At 41.6% G+C, this 21,326-nt stretch overlaps 2 protein-coding genes and 1 long non-coding RNA gene across 3 annotated transcripts in view; 1 reads left to right on the top strand and 2 right to left on the bottom strand.

Moving 5' to 3' along the window:
- KAT14 (lysine acetyltransferase 14) overlaps positions 1 to 1,538 on the bottom strand; it is a 32,613-nt gene extending 31,075 nt beyond the window's left edge. Inside the window, exon 1 of the mRNA XM_031025304.2 lies at positions 1,280 to 1,538. Coding sequence (XP_030881164.1) covers positions 1,280 to 1,538 — 259 coding nt within the window. The remainder of the gene's footprint in view (positions 1 to 1,279) is intronic.
- On the bottom strand, positions 1,026 to 5,262 carry PET117 (PET117 cytochrome c oxidase chaperone). The gene is made up of 2 exons (XM_081833257.1): positions 5,055 to 5,262; positions 1,026 to 1,994 (listed from the first exon to the last, which is right to left on the bottom strand). Exons 1-2 carry the CDS (start codon positions 5,148 to 5,150, stop codon positions 1,845 to 1,847), a joined length of 246 nt encoding a protein of 81 aa, XP_081689383.1. The 5' UTR covers positions 5,151 to 5,262; the 3' UTR covers positions 1,026 to 1,844.
- A 13-nt stretch (positions 5,263 to 5,275) lies between these two features.
- On the top strand, positions 5,276 to 12,317 carry LOC145723850 (uncharacterized). The gene is made up of 3 exons (XR_014149178.1): positions 5,276 to 5,427; positions 6,189 to 6,281; positions 11,838 to 12,317. It is a non-coding gene; the product is annotated as an uncharacterized LOC145723850 (long non-coding RNA).
- Positions 12,318 to 21,326: the final 9,009 nt, after the last annotated feature.

Below are 21,326 nucleotides of genomic sequence, written 5' to 3'. Positions count from 1 at the left end.
TGTGTGCCATAGGGCAATGTGAGGGCACAGAGAAGGGAAGCCCAACCCATATTAGGAAGATGGGAGGGCTAGAAAAAGTGGGTCTGCAGGGGGCCTGAAGGATGACTAGAATTGGCCAGGTGAAAAGGGGTGCCTGTGTGTTTGGCAGGGAGGCCATGGGGGCTAGAGAGACACATATTCCAGAGAGGAAATGAAAATGTGTGAAGACCTTGGGGTAAGAAAGAAATGTTTGTGGAGAAGAAAAGCTCACCCTAACTGCAAAGTGCTGGTTGTGTGGCAACAGGATACTGAAGAGAGAAGCTGAAGTTAGTAGGGACCCTATCGTGAAAGACAGCTTAAAACACATCCTGAGAGGACAAGGGGAATGCCACTGAGATTTTCAGGCAGGTGCGTGAATCAATAAGCAGAAACTGCTCAGAAGCAAACACTAGCTAAGGCATAGAAAGTTCTAGATTGTTTCCTATGAAAATGTTAATTTATTAATAGTAACTATTATTCTGAATAGTTAAATCCATCTTAAACACATTTCCACATACCAGAAAATGACCCATTTCACATGTATGTATGTGTATACACACACACACATACACAAATTCCTCTGACCTAGTTACAAACTCTATTACACAAAGAATTCCTTTACTAGTCTCTGCCTAATGGGAAAATCCTGTTTTGGTTAAGACTCATGATGGCTGGCAGAGCATGCTCCTTGAGAGCCTGGAAGCTGGCAGATGCAAAGATTAAGTTGAAAGAGTGAGGTATCAGGAGAGCACGTGTGTGTGTATCTCTTGCCAGCAGATCTAGGAGGCCAGCAAGCAGAAAACAAGAATGGTCCCAGAAAAAGAGCACAAAATACTCTTAATCTGCTAATTCTGACTTACTTCAGCATACAACAGCAGTTTTCCATGGGAGTTAAATATTACCCGAGTAACTTGAACTTTAATTCTATACTGGGCCTATTATTTGGCCCCAAATCCGTAACATGATCTTGTTAGAACAATGTGGCTAATTCTTTAAATAACGCAGAATTCCCAATTTTCTGATTTTTATTGGGTTGCCATCAAGAACGTTAATTTAACAATGTGAGAGGTTGACAGTAATTTTTATTAATACAAATGTGTCTATGTTTTATATAAATCTGTCATTAACCAACTAAACTAATAATAAATATAATAATTATCTTTTTATTTAGGTCCATTTTACATTCACGTTTGGCTCACAGGTTAGAAAAACAACCTTCACGCAGGAATTGACAAATCAAAGGAATTGAGAAGCTCCTTACTGGCCGGGATCCATTTTTGGCACTTGTCACAGAAGTAGGACAGCTGCTCCTCCATCCACGACACATCTCCTTCATCACTGTTGAGGGAATCCCCACTCTGATCATGAGATAAGTCCACTGATGCCTGGTCCTCCGATTCCACGATCAGGAGAGTCTCCCCCTCCACCTCCCCCTCCTCCAGCCCTTCTGAGGTAGATGTTCTCGTGGCTTCATCATCGTGCCGGCTTATCAAACTACTCAGGTGCATGTTACTATCCATCCCTTCCTCTCACAGTTCCAAAGTGCTTTTCACTAACAATCCTAAGCTCTGGACACCAAGCTTACCGGGGCTTCTACCAGGACCACACAGACAGAAATTCTTCAGAAGAGTGTCTGCCTGCTTCTTGACTCAGAAGGGACTTTTAAAGCAGTAATTTAGAATATATGGTCCACTGTCCTTTTCTTTGGTCAAGCTGGAAAGGACAGTGACCAAAAAAAGGTTAAAGACCTCACTAAGCTATTCTCCATCCACACTCGCACACCCACACTTGACACTGTCCCATCAATATTTGACATCCATTTCAAGTCATGTTTTTTGAGATCCTTTTGCCAATAACATCTTCTCTCTTTCTGCTTCAAGTTGCTCAGTCAAAATAATCTGTTCTCCCAAAAGACGAATGTTTTCTTTTTTCCGATTTTGTCTCTCAATGTCTCTGATCACTCCATCATGAAGCCTCTAAAAACGTAAGAAACAGATTTCAGTAACACCTTGAACAGGTGGTTCCCATCCTCGTGCCATTCAATCCGAGTAACAGTGCTACTAAAATACACTGAAAACTTTCAGACTCCAAATACCCAATTACTATTTCAACTTTCTGCATAAATGTAAAATGTAATAAACCATCAGATTAATTTGGTAGTGTGCTCCACTAGTGTTATCACTAAAATGACTTCTTACCATTATTTTAAGAAATTCCTGAACATTCAGTAGAGAAACTTAATGGGAAATAACATTAACTTAAAAAGGAAAAAACTGCTCCTGTGTTGAACTTTAAAAGCTTAATTGATATTCAATGCTTTAAAAGACTTGGTGAGATTTACCACAGTAACTCTATGAACTACACTCATGTTAGCAATTATCCTTACTGAATAATAAACATCAAAGAAAGAAAAAAGGTTACTGAAATTTAAATAGGATGCAAGAAAGGAAAGAACTTGTTTTTTTCTAGTGTGTAAAGAGAAGAAGCAAAAATTATAAAGAATTACCAACCAGTTACATAACCGAGACTCTGCTACTACCAGACAAAAAAATAAAGTGGTAGTTACTTTGATAAGCACTAAAGACAGGCAGAAAATTCCAGAACATGGACCTAGCACTTAAGGTGAGACTTTTTAAAGCAAAAATCCAGTCATTACTAATAATTACCATTTTACAGTTTTTAGGTCACAAAATACTCTAATTTTTTTTAACAGTGGCCTTGTGAGGTAGAATTAATGGGGGTGGGGCCCAGGCTTGGGGTTGTTTTTTTGTTTTAAATTATCAGGTCTATTTTAAAAACTCACAAAGTACCTACTTGCTGGACCTCCTCCAAGCCTAGAGTGTCATTCGCTCTTACCAAGGAGTCTGGGGAATTTAAGAGTCCTGGAACAGACAATACAACTGAAAACCAACTTTTTGGAACACTGCTCCTTGACCACATCTCCAGAGACATTTGACTCCTCCCTCTCCCGGTGTTTGGTCCTGTGCTCCTTGAACCATGACACACCCACCCACACTCCCACTCCACCTCCCAAAGCGCACACCATTGGCTGGAATCATTCTTCCCACACCTGCCTCTGAGATCCCACCCTTCCTTTCTCAGACTTCAGCATATGGCTTAGGAGCTTGCTCTCCGGCCACCATTTGCTACCTTCCTCCAAGTTTCATTATGCTGATTGCCTGTGACTTCCACTTAACTATCTTACTAACCACCAAGACCTCTTGACCGTTACTCATACAGCACTACTCCTTTTGCTGGGTTCCTGTAAGGATGAATGTCAGTACCTGGTATGTGGCAGACAGTCAAAAATGATAGTAAACTACAGTCATTATTTTATTTCTTGCTTCCTTGAAACTTCCAACACACCCACAGTGTCAATCATCTGTTTTACTCCCTCCCAGGCGAGAAAGAAAGTCTACGGTGAATGACTGGATGTAAAATAAACACAGGTTATTCTGGTCAATCTTCTCTTCACCTAACTTCCAAATATCTAGCTCTTTCTGTTCTTCCATTCTCTAGCACAGTGATATTCAACCCGGCCTGCATGTTAGAATTCCCTGGGTAGCTTTTAAAACATACCTAAGCTGGATCCCCCACCTCCAAGAGATTCTGATTTAAGAAGTCTGGAGTAGGTTAGGTTGTAAAAAACTTCCCAGGAACATGAGATGTGTGGCTAGTTCAGAACCAAGTTCTTACCCATCCTACCCCATACTCTTTGAAAATCTCTGCCTTCACTGACCTCAGAGCTAAATCCTCTACTCCATCTCAAATTTCTTTTGATCACCCTCATTTCCTTTCACTTCTTAGAAGAGGAACTCTCCTGCATGTGTTCCAAAAGCTACCCCCCTCAGAAGCCATACTTTATTCCCAAATCTCTAACCTTTCACACCCTGTCATGATTCATCCCAACACCCCCTCCCCAAAATTCTTACACCATCACACCTTTCTCTGATTTCCACAAACTGTGAACAACAAGGACAAAGACCTCATCTGCTTCATCTCTGTATACCAAGCACACTGCTCAGCCCAATGCAAGAAAAGACTGTTTACTAGTTCATCCAGTTCATTTCCACCCTTAGCAAACTAGGCTCAACCCTAACACACGCGCTGACCTAGTTGCTTGTTCTCACACTCAACGTTCCGCATTGCTGTGAATCAGTTACAGACTCAGGGACGCCTGTCCTTCCTTATCTTTGTTTCTCAACGTGCCTAGTGTGGTGCCTAACACACAGAGATCGGTCATTAAACATGCGCCAACTAGAGTAAAGAAAATAGGAACTGAGAGACACAGAATGGACGGCCATTCTACCCATCAGTAAGTCACGGTTATTTCCAGAAATACAAGTACCGAAAAAAAGAAAATATGGAGGCTGGTATCTCCAGTTCCCGGAATCTGGTTTCCATAGCAAACTGCTCCTTAAAAGACAAAAGACAAAAAAAAAAAAAAAAAAGCATCCATCAAATTACCTTGGCCAAAGGCACGGAAAGTGGATGCGGGGAAGCCTCCTTAATCCTGGGATAAAATCTCACTAGCACTGAAACACATTAGGATTGAGCCTCAACCTTGGGCCTGGGTTGGGGAGAGGCCGACAACTTGCTGAGTGCACCCCACGCAAACCCCTTCCCCGCTTCGACTTTGCAGCAGCCCAGGTGAGATGCTAAAAGGTCGGTGTCACTGCAGGTTGGCGGTGACTTGGGAACCGGCCCGCCGACCACGCCGCGGGCGGGCCTTAGCGGGAGCCAGGCGGCTGCAGCGCCGAGGGCCGGGGCTCCCAGGCGCCGGCCAGGACGGGGTCGCCCGGGGCCTCCCGGTGCACGCGGCCGCGGGGACTGCGGCGCCCAGGACCCGGCGGGCGGCGGCCAGGCCGCAGTCGCGAGAGCGCGGGGGAGGCGGGCCGCGCCGCCGCGGAGCCCACGAAAGAGGGAAAGACGAGGAGCAGCGGAGAACCACGCGGAGAGAGACCAGCGGGCCCAAGGTCGCCGTCGCCGCGGCCACCGCGCGCGGGCCCCGGAAGAGGCGGTCACGTGACACCGACCTGCCGGTCCTGCCGTTGCTTCAGATGCACGCCGGCCACGGTGGCCGCCGTCAGCACCACCGAGAGGCCCAGCACCGCCTTCGAGCTCCTCGACATCCCCGCGCCGGCCACTGCGGCCTCCTCCTACCCGCCCCGGGCTCGGGGCAGTCGCTGAGCGATTCTCTGCGGGTACGGGTCAGGCTCGACCGCTCGAGCGCAGAGCCCCGGCCTCCGGGTGCGCCGCCCGCCGCGCCAGGCGCGAGCAATCGAGAGCCGAGCGGCGTCTCGCTCCGCGGAAAACGTGACTCCGGGTGCGGTCATGGCGCAGGAGTGCCTCTGCCTCTCCTCCCGACCCTGGCACGCACACACACACCTGTCCCCTCTGAGCGCGACGGTGAGCCGGGTCCTTTGCTCCATACCAGCTTCCCCAAACGCAGCCTCATTGCCCCTTTGGAGGGGCAGGTGCCACCAGAAGATGGAGTTCTTGCTTGAAGATTCATAATTAAATGTTGTAGACACTGTCACCTGTTTTCATCTTGATGCTGTGTGCTGCCTGGTCAGGCTCTGATTTTTCTTAAAACCGAAAGTCTTCTGGCTAAAGAGCATGCTAACTGAGCAGCGATGCCTCGTTGCCTCCAGATAAGAAAAGCGCTGGTCAAATTGTTTCCCGTGTAATCTTTAAGAGATCACCTTTATACCTTTGGAACTTCAGTTCCCGCACCAATAAGACAGGATTCCCGATTCCCACATTACTAGGAAAATGAATAAATGAATGAATGAATGATTGAATGCGTCAGGCATTGTGCAAGACATCATTTTCACTTTTCCTTATGGTAGAAAGAAGTTTGGCTTTCCAGAAACTATAAAGTATCTGATAGAGCAGACAATGAAGAGTATTCCCATTAAGTCATTCTTTCCCACTGGAATTCACAGGGAGTAAGCTTCTTCCTATGGAAACAACTGTGGACAATGTTGATTAGGGCCATGTCTTGGTTAGGATCACCCAAGGGCTTCTCCATCATTCATTTCTGTAGTGCCTTGCTATTCCAGTTTCTGTTATTTCAGCATAAATGGCATGAGGTGATTATTGCTCTTAAGAAATGTAATAAAATAAAAAAATTTAAATACTCTTTTCAAATCACATTTTGTCCACAGTATTTTTCTCAGCCAGAGGAGGATGTACCACTGAATTGGAAAACTGGGTTCCTGTCTTAATAGACCGTGGAGTTAGAAGAACTTTAATTCAAGGCATATTTGTATACTTTTCTAATAGAAAAAAAAAACTGTATTGGACTGCTTTTTACTTGTGGTGGACTCCAGATATTTTTCTCTGAGTCAGTGAGCCTTCAGCAGAGCTACATGGCCTTAGAATTTGTCAGAGTTAGATGGCCTTTCATTCTATTGTGACTAATTTTTCAATTTGTCTTCTTTTTTTTTTTAAAGGAAGGGTTTTTTTTTTTATTTTAAAGATTTTTATTTATTTATTTGACAGAGAGAGACACAGTGAAAGAGGGAACACAAGCAGAGGGAGTGGGAGAGGGAGAGGCAGGCTTCCCGCGGAGCAGGGAGCCCGATGTGGGGCTCGATCCCAGGACCCTGAGATCATGACCTGAGCCGAAGGCAGATGCTTAACGACTGAGCCACCCAGGTGCCCCTCAATTTGTCTTCTTTAAATGTAGTTTTATTCTACTTTTAAAAATCCTTTATGTGTTAACAATGTCAAATGAAAAAGTGGATTATCTATTTAAATATTTATGACCCTTGACAGGGTATTTTGTGTGATTACTGTCACATAAATGACTGAAATGAGAGAATGACTGCAGACCCCTATATCCAATAATCACAATAAAAAAGACAGGGAGGGCCACCTGGGTGGCTCAGTCGTTAAGCGTCTGCCTTTGGCTCAGGTCATGATCCCAGGGCCCTGGGATCGAGCACCTCATCGGGCTTCTCGCTCTGCGGGAGGCCTGCTTCCCCTTCTCCCACTCCCCCTGCTTGTGTTCCCTCTCTCGCTGTATCTATCTCTGTCAAATGAATAAATAAAAAAATCTTAAAAAAAAAAAAAGACAAGGAGACGGTTAACAAGTAGCATTCGTTATGGACTGCGTGTTTGTGTCCCCTCCTAAAACTCTTATGTTGAAATCCTAACCCCCTAGTTATAGGAGATGGGGCCTTTGGGAGGTAGTTAGGTTTCGATAAAGTCATGAGGGTAGAGCCCCCAGGATGGATTAGTGTCCTTATAAGAAGAGCAAGAAACTAAAGCTTGCTATCCACCACGTGAGGACATAGCAAGAAGACGGCTGTCTGCAAACCAGGAAGGGCCCTCACTGGAACCCAACCAGGCTGGCACCCTGATCTCAGAATTCCCAGCCTCCATAACTGACAAATCTCCGTTGTTTAAGCCATGCAGTCTTTGGTATTTTTGTTACAGCGGCCCAAGCTAAGACAGCAATGAACTGTTCCCCAAAGTTAAGTATGGGTGTGGATTCCTGCTCCAGAGTCAGTATCACCTAATATAGAAGATTCAAGACCCAGTTCTCTGTCAGAACCTTCCAGCAACTCTCCTCCAGGAGCCAGGTGCTGATTGGTCTTGAATTCCTCACTCTCTTTTTCTCAATGGTAAATCATCACTTATGCCAACTAAATGGAAAAGTCCTGCCTAACCATTGGAGAATCTCAGTAAGAGGTGCTCCTGAAATAATCGCAGAGCTCCTACTACAAGGTAGAAGGCATAAAATTGAGACCCACCCACCCACAGGGAGGGTTAAAAAAAATCACTTCATAATATTGGCACTTAGCACATTAATGTGCTACATGCATTTCAAAGCTGTTTATCTCTTTACCAGGATCTATTTCCTCCACCCCCAGCTCCCACTCTTCTACTCTCTGCTTCTGTGACTTTGACTTTTTTAGGTTCCACATATAAGTGAGATCATACAGTATTTGTCTTTCTGTGTCTGGCTTACTTCACTTAGCATTATACCCTCCAGGTTCATCTATGTTGTTGCAAATGGATTTCCTTCTTTTACAGGGCAGAAAAAAGTGTGTGTGTGTGTGTGTGTGTGTGATATTCTTTATCCATTCATCTGTCAGTGGACACTTACAGTGTTTCCATATCTTGGCTATTAATGCTGCAACTGATATGGGAGTATAGATAGCTCCTCAAAATCCTGATTTTATTTCCTTTGGATGTATACCCAGAAGTGCAATTGCTGAATCACATGATAGTTCTATTTTTAATTTCTTGAGGAATCTGCATACTGTTTTTCATAGCGGCTGCACCAGTTTACATTCCTACTTACTTTACTCCACATTCTCACCAACACTTCTTACTTCTTGTCTTTCTGATGACAGCCTCTCTAACAGGTGTAAGGTGATACCTCTTTGTGGTTATAATTTGTGTCTTCTGATTTTCCTGACAATCAGTGATGTCGAGCACCTTTTCATCTACCTGTTGACCATTTCATTTATAAGACGAATGAGTTGTGGGGATCTAATGCACAGCATGGTGACTAGAGTGAATCATACTGTGTTGTATACTTGAAATTTGCTAATAGAGTAGATCTTAAGTGTCCTCACCACACACCAAAAAGGTAACAATTTGAAGTGATGGATGTGTTAATGAGTTTGATTGCAGTCATTATTTCACAATGTGTAGATGTATCAAGTCATCACATTGTACACCATAAATATAAACAATTTTTATTTGTAAATTATTCCTCAATAAAGTTAGGAAGAAAAGATGGGGTGCCTGGGTGGCTCAGATGGTTAAGCGTCTGCCTTCGGCTCAGGTCATGATCCCAGGGTCCTGGGATCGAGTCCCGCATCGGGCTCCCTGCTAGGCAGGGAGCCTGCTTCTCTCCCTCTGCCTCTGCCTCTCTCTCTCTGACTTTCATGAATAAATAAATAAAAAAAAAAGTTAGGAAGAAAAGAAATTGTAAGAAAAATTTTAAAGCACCAAGAAGAAAAAATAAATTATACATACACATATACACACATCAAAAGAAAAGACAAGAAGTACTGATATAGCCGTTTGCAACGATGTGGATGGAACTAGAGGGTATTATGTTAAGTGAAATAAGTCAATCAGAGAAAGACAATTATCATATGATCTCACTGATATGAGGAATTTGAGAAACAAGACAGAGGATCACAGGGGAAGGGAGGGAAAAATGAAACAAGACGAAACCAGAGAGGGAGACAAACCATAAGAGACTCTTAATCTCAGGAAACAAACTGAGGGTTGCTGGAGTGGTGGGGGTGGGAGGGATGGGGTGGCTGGGGGATAGACATTGGGGAGGGTATGTGCTATGGTGAGCGCTGTGAATTGTGTAAGACGGATGAATCACAGACCTGTACCCCTGAAACAAATAATACATTATGTGTTAATAAAAAAAAAAGTTCATTTAAGAATGCCAAAAAAAAAAAAAAAAAAGAATATGCTATATGCTACAACATGGATGAACCTTGAAACTTTGAAAACACTATGCTAAGTAAAAGAAGCACAAAAGATCAGGTATTGTATGATTCCATTTATTTAAAGTGTCCAGAATAGACAAATCCCTGTTTGCCAAGGGCTGGGGGATTTGGGAGATGGGGAGTAATGGCAAATGAGTTTCTTTTTGGGGGTAATGAAAATGTTCTAGAATTAGATCATGAGGATGGGTGCACAACTCTTGACTCTGCTAAAACCCACTGAATTGGGTACTTTAAAGGGTAAATTTTATGATATATTAATAATTTCACTGAAGCTGTTAAAAGAAGGTGAAAAAAGACTGTTTATATGTATCAACTCATTTCATCTTCACAATGACCCTACAAAATGGGTGCTGTTTGTGTCCCCATTTTACAGGTGAGGAAACTGAGGCACAGAGCGGTATATAACTTGCCCAGAGCCCACAGCCAGAAAGTTACAGAGCAACCTAATTGGTTTTTAATTTTGTTTTCAAAGACATAAAAGATTAAATTTGCCTGGTTTAAAGTTTAAAACAGAGAACATATATCTTCTGTCAATAGATACAAGAAGAATATGTGTATCTAGAATCTTCCAATCCTGTATTTTAACGACTTAAAAAGTGAGAGGAGAGAGTTAAGCAAGAGAGGGAGGAGAGGAAAGAGGAAGAGAGGACTAGGCACTGATGGGAGAGGGGAGGGAGAGAGAACCAGAAGAAAACAGAAAAATCCCCCAGGAACCCTCCATAGGTTCTGGGAGAATAGCATTCACCTCCCTGGGATGTTCACTGGAAAATGGACTTCTGAGAGATGTGCCCCATTCATATGGCCCCTTGGAATTCTGATTTGGGGTCTTCCATTCCTCCTTTTGATAGGAGAGCCTTGCAGCATCCAGCAGAATATTGTTCTCAGAAGATAGTCTCTGTGAGCGAGGCTCTGCAGGAACAAAGAGGTGGGAAGCAGGGATTCTGGCTTCACTCGGGGGATAATCCCTGACCTTTGGGGCCTCAGCTTCCTCCTCTGTACTATGGGTACGATGATATGTCTGCTACCTCCTTGGCTTTCTGGTTGAGACAAAGAATTAGTATCATGGCTGCACCAAAGCCAGGCAGGTGGCGATAATGCAAGTTGGAGTATCCCCGCCAGGGAGCCTTAAGATGGGAACCCCTGGGCCCTGGGGGGAGGGGGACAGCTCCTGTCACTACTGCTGCTGGGAGTGGTCCTGAATCCTTGCTCACATATTTAGGAAATGTCTCTTCGTTTGCAGCTCAGTGGGCCTTCTGGTGACATCTCAGTGGGGGCAGCAGTAAGGCCCCTCACCAAGCTTGCCCAAATCATAGATGAGTTTCATCGTTTCCAAATACTTGGTGTGACCGAGTTCTTTTGGATTCAAAATCCAGTCACATTATCAGAAAAAAAAATGTAACATTACCATTGTTAATGGAAGAAAAGAGCTACTAGAGCCTTTAAATATAATTTCGACTGCTCAGGGCACCTGGGTGGCTCAGCCGGTTAAGCGTCTGCCTTCGGCTCAGGTCATGATCCCAGGGTGCTGGGATCCAGCCCTCCATCAGGCTCCCAGCTGAGCATGGAGTCTGCTTCTCCCTCTCCCTCTGCCCCTCCCCCTGCTTGTGCTCTCTCTCTCTCTCTCTCTCTCAAATAAATTGAAAAATCTTAAATCACAAATCTTTAAAAATCTTTAAAAAAAAGTCTTGATCAGAATTTATGTGCAGACATTTTATTTTTCATTTTTTTCATTTTTGTTTTTCTTAAGTTTATTTTTTAGTAATCTCTATACCCAACGTGGGCTTGAACTCACGAAACCGAGATCAAGAGTCATACCTTCTTCGGACTGAGCCAGCCAGGTGCCCCTCTGTGCAGATTTAAACATAAAACTTGGTATAAAAAAGAGACAGAGAAACAAGCTGTAGTTTTTCATTTAAAAAAAAAATCACAGAGTTGTTACCAGGAAATTTTACATGGATTCAATATTTAAATCTGCCCCCACACTTTGTTTTTGTTTTTCTTCTCATAATTATAGAGTATCATAGATTTTTTTGTTTTTATCTTTATTTTTTTTTAAGAATATATATAAAGACAATGTAAATAATGATTATCCATTAAGTTGCATTTAAGAGTCTCATGCTCTACAAACTGAGCTAGCCAGGCGCCCTTCCAGGAAGCTCCATTTAGAATTATCCAAGCTCCCTCAAGCTGATCCCAGCGAGCTATACAAATACCCCTTTTTTATGTATATCAGGATTGGACAAAGATTTGGAAACATGGCTAGTTAAACACAATTTGTTTCCTGGGCCAGAACTTCTGAACCTCATGTCTCTGCCTTTCTCCTAGTGTCCTGGTATCCTGAGATCATATGAGCTCCCACCCCTCTCAACTTTGGACTGACCTAGATGTGCCGAGAATGACCACTGCTCTCCCCATAGAGGGACAATAGTGCTCCATTCACAACTCCTGTCCCTTCAGTGTCGGTTTTGATGGGCATTGGAAACGGGGCCAGTGGTGACATTAAAACAGGAAGCCTCAGGGGGCGTCTGGGTGGCTCAGTTGGTTAAGCGACTGCCTTCGGCTCAGGTCATGATCTTGGAGTCCCTGGATCGAGTCCTGCATCAGGCTCCCTGCTTGTCAGGGAGTCTGTTTCTCCCTCTGACCCTCCCCCCTCTCATGTGCTTTCTCTCTCTCTCAAATGAATAAATAAAATCTTAAAAAAAAAAAAACAGGAAGCCTCAGAAGCATATCTGCTCAAACTCAGGTGTGCTGGAAGCCTGTGGGCTTTGAGGGTACCCCACCCTTGCTGAGTTGTTTTCAACCCTTGAAGTCCCTTTGAAATTGATTGCTTGCATGATCATTCTTCCTATGGAAAATCACTGGGAGACGCAACCTCTGCCATCAGCCTGAGCTTAATTTCTAAGACAAAAATATAAATCTGACCTTCTTAGAAACCTCTATGGCTCTGCACTTCTAGGGGATGAAGCCCCATACTGCCCTCTGCCCTCCCCTCTGGCCTTTTCTAAGGAAGAGGAGACATCAAAAAGAAGTACAGTCGGAAATCAGGGGCTTGAGGAAGAACCAAGAAATGAAAACCAAGCTGGAGGAGTACAATCATCTCCCTATGTTTGAACAATGTGGTCACACAATACTTCTTCCACTTTAACTCACACAAGGGCAGGATTTGGAAAAAAAGAAAAAAGAAAAATGCCTTCACCACCCAGTGTGTAATTTGGCTTGTGTTTTGTGGGCTTGAATCGGGGCCAGGTCTTTGCAGCTATTATGGGAAAGCTGGGTTTCCAAGTCACTTCTGTTTTAGGGAATATTAATCATCAGTACTCTAGTGGGAGATATTAATAGGAAGGCATAGGTTTAAAGTGGGATAGACGGTGGGCGCGAATGTAGCATGTGAGGGCGGACACCTAAGGCGATGGATGAGAAGGCTGTACAGGGCAGGTCTCTGATAGAAAGAGGAGGCAGCGAGGAGGCCGATTTGTTTAGGAAGAAGGTGGAGGGTGTCAGCTGCATCAGCACCAGCATCTGACCTTTGCGTGAACGTTCCAATCTCAACACCAAATGAGTGCGGAAACGTCACATCACGTGACACCCTGTAAAGCACCCTTATGCCTTTTTATTTTTTTTATTTTTTAAATTTTTTTTTTTTTAAGATTTTATTTATTTGCGAGAGAGACAATGAGAGACAGAGAGCATGAGAGGGAGGAGGGTCAGAGGGAGAAGCAGACTCCCTGCTGAGCAGGGAGCCCGATGTGGGACTCGATCCAGGGACTCCAGGATCATGACCTGAGCCGAAGGCAGTCGCTTAACCAACTGAGCCACCCAGGCGCCCCACCCTTATGACTTTTTAAAAAGCAAACATGGAGCTCTGCCTCGTGTATGGCCCTGTAGTGGGCTTTAACAGGCAGGGAATTTAACAGGGCCCCACCATCTTCAGGTTTAACTTCTGAAGTCAGCCCTCAGCATGTAAAGCAAAAATCACCGTTGAAACTGCCCTTGAAAATCCCTTAAGAAGGTGACGTGTTGGAATCAATAGACTTCATTTCAGTAAGTCCAACACAATTTTTCCTCTGGCACTGAAATTGATCGCTGTGAATTCAGTGGAGGATCTATTTAATTTATTTGGAATTCTGTATAGGAGATTTGTCTCTTCTCTCCCATTTAGTAATGTAGTCAATCATTTATATCAGTGTGGACTCACACATACTTATTTTATACTTTGGTTTATAACACAGCATTTCTTTATCTTGTGGCTCAAATTGTTGCAGTTTTGGCCACTGGGAGCTCTTTCAGCAGGCTCCTGTACCCTTTGACACATCCCCACCAATGGGTTTTTTTTTTTTTTCCTCATACTTGCTTACTTTCTGGCACTACAAGATACTCCAGCATCATTTGCTGTGAACTTGACACCCTTGTTAAAAATTATTGACCATATACGTGAGTGGTTACTTCTGGGCTCTCTATTCCATCCCATTGGTCTGTATGTCTGTCCTTATGCCAGACAGAACAACACTGTTTTGATTACTGTAGGTTTATAATAAGTTTTGAAATCAAATCTGAGTCCTCCAACTTTGATATTTTTCAAGATTGCTTTGGCAATTTGGGGTCCCTTGAGATTGCATATGAATGTTAAGATTGGTGTTTCTAGTTCTGCAAGGAATATCACTTGGATTTTGATAGGGATTGCACAGGATCTGTAGATCACTTAGGGGAATATTGTCCAGTGCTAAGTCTTTCAATTCATCAGGAAATGTTTTTCCATTTATTTATATCTTTCTTTAATTTGGGGGGGTAATATTTTGAGTTTCCAGTGTACAAGTCTTTCTCCTCCTTTGTTAAATTCATTCCTACGTATTTAATTATTTTTGATGTTGTTTTAAACAGAATTGTTTTCTTAATTCCTTTCATGGACTGTTCATTGTTCATGTATAGAAATCCAGCTGGGGGTGCCGGCGTGACTCAGTCCGTTAAGCGCCTGACTCTTGATTTCGGCTGAGGTCATGATCTTGGGGTCCTGAGAGCAAGCCCCGCATGGAGGGGGGGTCCATGCTCAGTGGGGAGTCTGCTTGAGATTCTGTGCCTTCCTCTCCCTCTGCCCCTCTCCCTCACTTGTGCTCTTTCTTTCTCTCTCTCTCTAAAATAAATAAATCTTTAAAAAACTGCAGGTGAGGGGTGCCTGGCTGGCTCAGTCCTTAAGCGTCTGCCTTCAGCTCAGGTCATGATCCCAGGGTCCTGGGATTGAGTCCCACATGGAGTTCCTTGCTCAGTGGGGAGCCTACTTCTCCCTCTGCCTGCCACTCTCCCTGCTTGTGCTCTCTCCTCTGACAAATAAATAAATAAAATCCTTAAAAAAAACCGCAGGTGATTTGTGTACATTGAGCTTGTATCCCACAACTTTGCTGTATTTATTAGCTCTGTTTTATTGTGTATAGACTCTTTAGGGGTGTCTGCATATAAAAGTATATCACCTGTGAATAGAGATAATTTCACTTCTTCCTTTCCAATGTAGGTGCCTTTTCTTTTTCTTGCCTGGTTGCCCTGGCTAGGACTTCAGCACTAGGTTGTGCAGAAGTGGCAAAAGTGGGCATCCTTGCCTTGTCCTGGATCTTAGGGGAAAAGCTTTCAGTCTTTCACCATTGGGGATGATGTTAGCTATTGGTTTTTCATATATGGCCTTTATCATGTTGAGGAAGCATCCTTCCATTCCTAGTTTATTAAGTGTGGGGAGTTTTTTTTATTAAAAAGTGTGTTGAATTTTGTCAAATGCTTTTTCTTTATCAGCCAAGATGATTATGTGGGTTTCTCTTTCATTCTGTTAACATGATGTATTACACTGATTGATTTTTGTATATTGACCCAGGCTTGCGTTCCAGGAATAAATCTTACTTGGTCAAGACAGATAATCTTTTTTAATATGCTGCTGAATTTGGTTTGCTGGTATTTTTTTTTTTTAACAAATCCAAATTTTTATTTGCAGGGCCAATTATCATTTGTACTCAGTTTGCTAGTATTTTATTGGGGGATTTTTCCATCAAAATTCATCAGGGATATTGGTGTGTAAATTTCTTTTCTTATAGTGTCTTTGTTTTTGGTATCAGGGTCTCATAGCATAGTATTTCCTCTTCTTCAGTTTTTTAAAGAATTGGGGAAGGATTGGTGTTCATTCTTTAAATAGCTGGTAGGATTCACCAGTGAAGTCATCTGACCCAGGACATTACTTTGTTGGGAGGTTTTTGGTTACTTATTCAATCTCAATGATGTAGGTATATTTGGATTTTCTATTTCTTCATGATTTAGTTTTGTTAGATTGTTTCTAGAAATGTGTCCATTTCATCTAGGTTATCCTGTCGATTGGCATATAAACATTCATATTTTTATTTCCACAAAATTTATAATAATGTCCACACTTCCATTTCTGATTTTGATGATTTGAGTCTTTTATATCTTTTTTTCCCCAGTCAATTGAACTAAAAGCTTGTCTAGGGCCACCTGGCTGGCTCAGTTGGTGGAGCATGCAATTCTTATCTCAGGGTTGTAAGTTCAAGCCCCACGCTGGGTATGGAGATTACTTAAAATAAAATCTTTTAAAAAATAAAAAAAAGTTTATTTCATTGATCTTTTTGAAGAATTAACTTTTAGTTTTATTGATTTTTTCTGTTGCTTTTTTTCTATTTGTTTTTTCTATTCTCTATTCCACTTCTATCTCTGCTTTAATCTCTATTATTTCCTTCTTTCTGCTAGATTTGGGTTTAGTTTGCTCCCCTTTTTAGTGTAAGTTTAGGTTATTGATCTGAGATATGTCTTCTTTTTCAATGTATGCATTTACTGCTATAAATTTCCCTCTTAGCACTGTTTTCACTGAATCCCATACATTTTGGTATTTTGTGTCTTTGTTTTCATTTGTCTCAAGGTATTTTCTAATTTCCCTTGTGATTTCTCCTTTGACCAATTTTTTATTTAAAAGCATGCTGTTGGGTGCCTGGGTGGTTCAGTCAGTTAAGTGTCTGCCTTTGGCTCAGGTCATGATCTCAGGGTCCTGGGAGGGAGCCCTGCATCAGGCTCTCTGCTGGGCAGGGCGTCTGCTTCTCCCTCCTCTCCTGCCCCTCCCCTCTGCTCATGCTCTCTCTGTTTCTCTCAAATAAATAAATAAAAGTTTAAAAAAAAAATAAAAGCATGCTGTTTATTTTTTCTTTTTTCAAGTTTTTATTTAAATTCCAGTTAATTAACATACAGTGTAATATTAGTTTCTGGTGTGGAATTTAGTGTAAAAGTATGTGATTAATTTACATGTATTTGTGACTTTTCCAGTTTTCCTTCTGTCATTGATTTCTTGCTTCATTCCATCACGATCAGAAAAGATACTTTGATTTTAATCCTTTAAAATTCATTAAGACTTGTTTTTTAGCCTAACATATGGTCTTTCTGGAAAATGTTCAGGAAGTCAGTTGAGAAGAATGTATATGCTGCTGTTGGGAGGAGTGTTCTGTATATGTCTGGTTTATGGTGCTGTTAAAGTCCTCTATTTCCTTATTGATTGTCTATCATTGTTGAAAGTAGTATGTGGAAGTCTTCTACTATTATTATAGAAATGTCTATTTCTCCCTGCAATTCTGCCAATGTTTCCTTCTTATGTTTTGATGTTCTAATGTTTGTTGTACATATGTTTATAACTGTTATATCTTCTTGGTGAATTGACCTTTTTATCAATATATTATGTGCTTCTTTACCTCTTATAACAGTTTTTTACTTAAAATCTGTCTTGTTTGATATTAATGTAGCCACCTCTGCTCTCTTTTGGTTGCTGTTTGCATGGAATATTTTTTTCCATTGTTTCACTTTCAAATTATTCTGCATCTTTAAATCTTAAGTGAGTATGTTGTAGAGAGCATATAGTTTGATCATGTTTTTTAATTCATTCTGCCAATCTATGCCTTTTGATTGGAGACTTTAATCTGTTTTATTTAAAATAATTATCGATAGGGGACACCTGTCTGGCTTAGTCGGTAGAACATGTGACTTTTGATCTCGGTGTTGTAAGCTCGAGCCCCATGTTGGGTGTGGAGATTACTTAAAAATAAAATCTTTTAAAAAAGTAAAGTAATTACTGATAAAGAAGGACTTACTTCTGCCATTTTGCTATTCATTTTCTGTAGGTCTTACAACTTTTTTGTCCTTCATTTCTTCCATTACTACCTTCTTTTGTGTTTAGCTGATTTTTTGGCAATGACATATTTTTATATCCTTCTCATTTACTTTGATGTATATTCTATAGATTTTTTGTGTGGTACCCTGGGGATTACATATAACATCTTATAGTTATTACTATCTGATTTGAATTGATACCACTTAACCCAATTACACACAAAAATTCTACTCCTATAAAGCTCTATCCCTCTTTATGTTCTTATGTCTTGGTGTCACAAATTACATCTTTATGTAATTTTGTACACACTAACATAATTATTTTCGTGCATTTGTCTTTTAAATCCTGCAGCAACTAGAAAGTGGAATTACAAACAGTATTGCAATTATAAAATGTAAAATGTTGAAGTTTAATATAATAAAATATGAAATACTATCATATGATATGGATTTTATGTTTATTCATGTACTTACCTTTACCACAAAACTTTCTCACCATTGAGAAGGTGGTTTTTTCTTGATTGAGTGTTTGCTTGGTTGCTAAAACCTTTTGTTGGTTTCTAGAGCTCCTACCATGTTTATTCAGACAGCTTTTTGTTGTTTTCTCAATGTTTCTGTGGGTAAATGAGTTCCTGAAGTAAGAAGCGAAATTCCTGAGGTAGGGCTTTCTAGTCCACCATTTTACACATGTCACTCCCTTCATTTCCTTTTGCTGTCTCATTATAGCTTATTAATCTTGTGGAGCTCTAATTTGTGTTCTTGAGCTTTCTTTGTTGAATGTTGTAAGTCATGGCAATATGTATGGTCAAATTTTTGTCTACTCCTAGGTGACATTTTTCTGGCGAGAGCTCTTCATCTACCATTTTTTTCTCCTTTTTTTTTTTAAGATTTATTTATTTATTTTGAGAGAGAGGGACAGAGCACGAGCATAAGCAGGGGGAGGGGCAGAGGCAGAGAACCTTTCAAGCAGACTTCCCGCTGAGGAGCCTGCCATGGGGCTCAATCTCACAATCCATAAGATCATGACTTGAACCCAAAGCAAGAGTCAGGTGCTCAATCGACTGAGCCACCCAGGCACCCCTCTCCTTTGTTTTCTTGTGGGTATCTGTATACATCCTTTAACATTTCTTCTTCTTCTTCTTCTATAATTATTATTATCATCATTTAATCTTTAAAGGAAGTGAGTTCTCTGTGGTGCTATTTGCAGGAGAAATGTATGGAAGAAGGGTCAGGACATAAGATAAGACATCAAGAATTCTAATTATGGGAAAAAAAAGAATTCTACTCATGACATAAGGTTCATGGTTAGTGAATTATTTTAGTCTTTACCTCTCCTCAAACAACCAAGACCAACTCTGCTCACAATTAGGAATATCTCTTCATCCCCTCATCCTCCCCAGCCTCACTGATAGATTGAGTCTGCAAATAAGGATTCTCTTGTGATTTCTTATTCAGCCCTGTCTTCACTCTTCATTCATTCACTCCTTCATTCCACAAATATATTTTTTAAAGATTTTATTTATTTATTTGACAGAGAGATACACAGCGGGACAGGGAACGTGAGCAGGGGGAGTGGGAGAGGGAGAAGCAAGCTTCCTGCAGAGCAGGGAGCCCGATGCAGGGCTCAGTCCTGGAACCCCGGGATCATGACCTGAGCTGAAGGCAGACGCCCAACGACTGAGCCACCCAGGCGCCCCTCAACAAATATTTTTTATTGATGTATAATTAACATACAATATCCTATTTCAGATGTATACTGATATTTTTATACACTATGAAATGATCCCCATGATAAGTCTAGTTTCCATCTGTCACCTTACAAAGTTATTACAATATTATTGACTATATTTCCCATGCTGTACATTATATCTCCATGACATTTATTTTATAACTGAAAGTTTGTCCCTCTTAATCCCTTTCACTTATTTTGCTGCCCACCCACCCTCCTGTAATCAATTTGTTTCCTGTACCTATGAGTCTAAATTCATTCAACAAATATTTATTTGGTGACTACTAAAGTGTCAGGTACTGTTTTAGGTACTTGGGATATATGTATATAAACAAATCTGATAAATATCTAACCTTAAGGAATTCTTGTGGAGAAAACAAATGATGCAAATATACATTGATAGCTTGAATTGTATGTTGGAAAGTGATAAGCAAAGCCGAGCAGGGTGAGAAGACTAGGAGTGCCAGTGAGGAGAAGAAGTCTGATTACAATTACAAATATGATGATCAGTGTTGGCCTCCACTGACTATGTGATATTGAGCAAAGAAGGGCAGAAGCTGACAGAGGAATTGTGTGGGCCTCTGGGAGAAGAGTATTCCAAACAGAGGGAATAGCAGGTCCAGAGACTCTGAAGAGGGGCCACGCCTAACATGTTTGCAGCATAACAACGAGGGCAGTGTGGCTAGAGTGGAATGGTCAGGGTTGAGAATGATAAGAGAGGGGATCAGAAAGGTAATGGTGGGGTCAAATCATTTAGTGCCCTGTAGAATACAGGAAGGATTTTGGCTTTTATTCTGAATGGAATGGGTGCCATTGCAGGGTTCTCAGAAGAGAATCGGTACAATCAGATTTACCACTGAAAAGCATCACTCTGGCAGCTGGGTAGATAACAGACTGTAGAGGGTAAGGATAGAAGCAAAAGACCAGTCTTAAGTCTGTTTTGATAATCCTGACAAGAAGTGGTGGTGGCTTGCTCCTGGATGGAAGCAGTGGGGATGATGAGAAGTAGGTGAATTCTAGATGTGCTTTGAAGATAGAATCACCCAGATTTGCTGATGGGTTGGGTGTTGGGTTTAAGAGAAGGAGACTATCAAGGATGACTCCAGAGTTTTTGGTTTGAGCAGTTGGAAGAATGAGTTCACCATGGGAAAGGCTGTGGATACAGGACCTCGTGGGCAAAGATCAAAGGTTCAGTTTGTGCATAAGTGTGAGGTGTGTACTAGACATTTAAACAGAGATGTTGAGTAAACATTTGAATACACAAGTCTAGAATTTGAGATTGAAGTCTATATGGATATATAAATTTGGGGTTTTTATATACCTGGAATTTGAGGTTATATGATTGGATGACATCACCAATGAAATAAATGTAAATAGAGGGAGACCAGGGAAAGAGTCTTTGGACACTCTAGCATGAGGTAGTTGAAGGTGAAGAACCAGCAAAAGTGACTGAGAGAGAATGGCCAATGAGTAGAAAGAAAACCAAGAGACCAGATGTCCTAAGATCCGGTGAAGTAGAAGAGTGATCAACTGTGTCAAATGCTAATGGTTTAAGGAAAAGGAGGACCAAGACTGGATTTCTCCACGTGAAGGTTGTTGGTGATCATGAAAAGAACTGCTTCAGGGGTTTTTTCTGTGAACATGAAAGCCAGAGTGGAGAGGATTTAAGAGAGAATGCAGAAAAAAACTAAAGATAGTAACACAGACAACCCTTCAGAAGAGTTTGGCTGCAAAGTAAAGACATAGAGGGGTAGATGATCATTAAAGTAAAATTAAGATAATTTTTTTGTTTTGTGTTGTTTTTTAAGATGTGAGCAACAACAGCATACTTTTGTCCAGATGAGAATGATCCAGGGGAAAGGGAAACATTGATGGTGTCGGGAAGGAAGGGGAAATCACTGGAGTGATTTCTTTGAATGAACAAGAGACGATGGGATCTAATGTTCAAG

Source organism: Leptonychotes weddellii, chromosome 10 (genome assembly GCF_054177405.1).
Source record: "Leptonychotes weddellii isolate Sample4059 chromosome 10, ASM5417740v2, whole genome shotgun sequence".
NCBI classification, from domain to species: Eukaryota; Metazoa; Chordata; class Mammalia; order Carnivora; family Phocidae; genus Leptonychotes; species Leptonychotes weddellii.
Note: the sequence above shows the minus strand (reverse complement) of the source record. Positions and strands in the feature narration are given on the sequence as shown.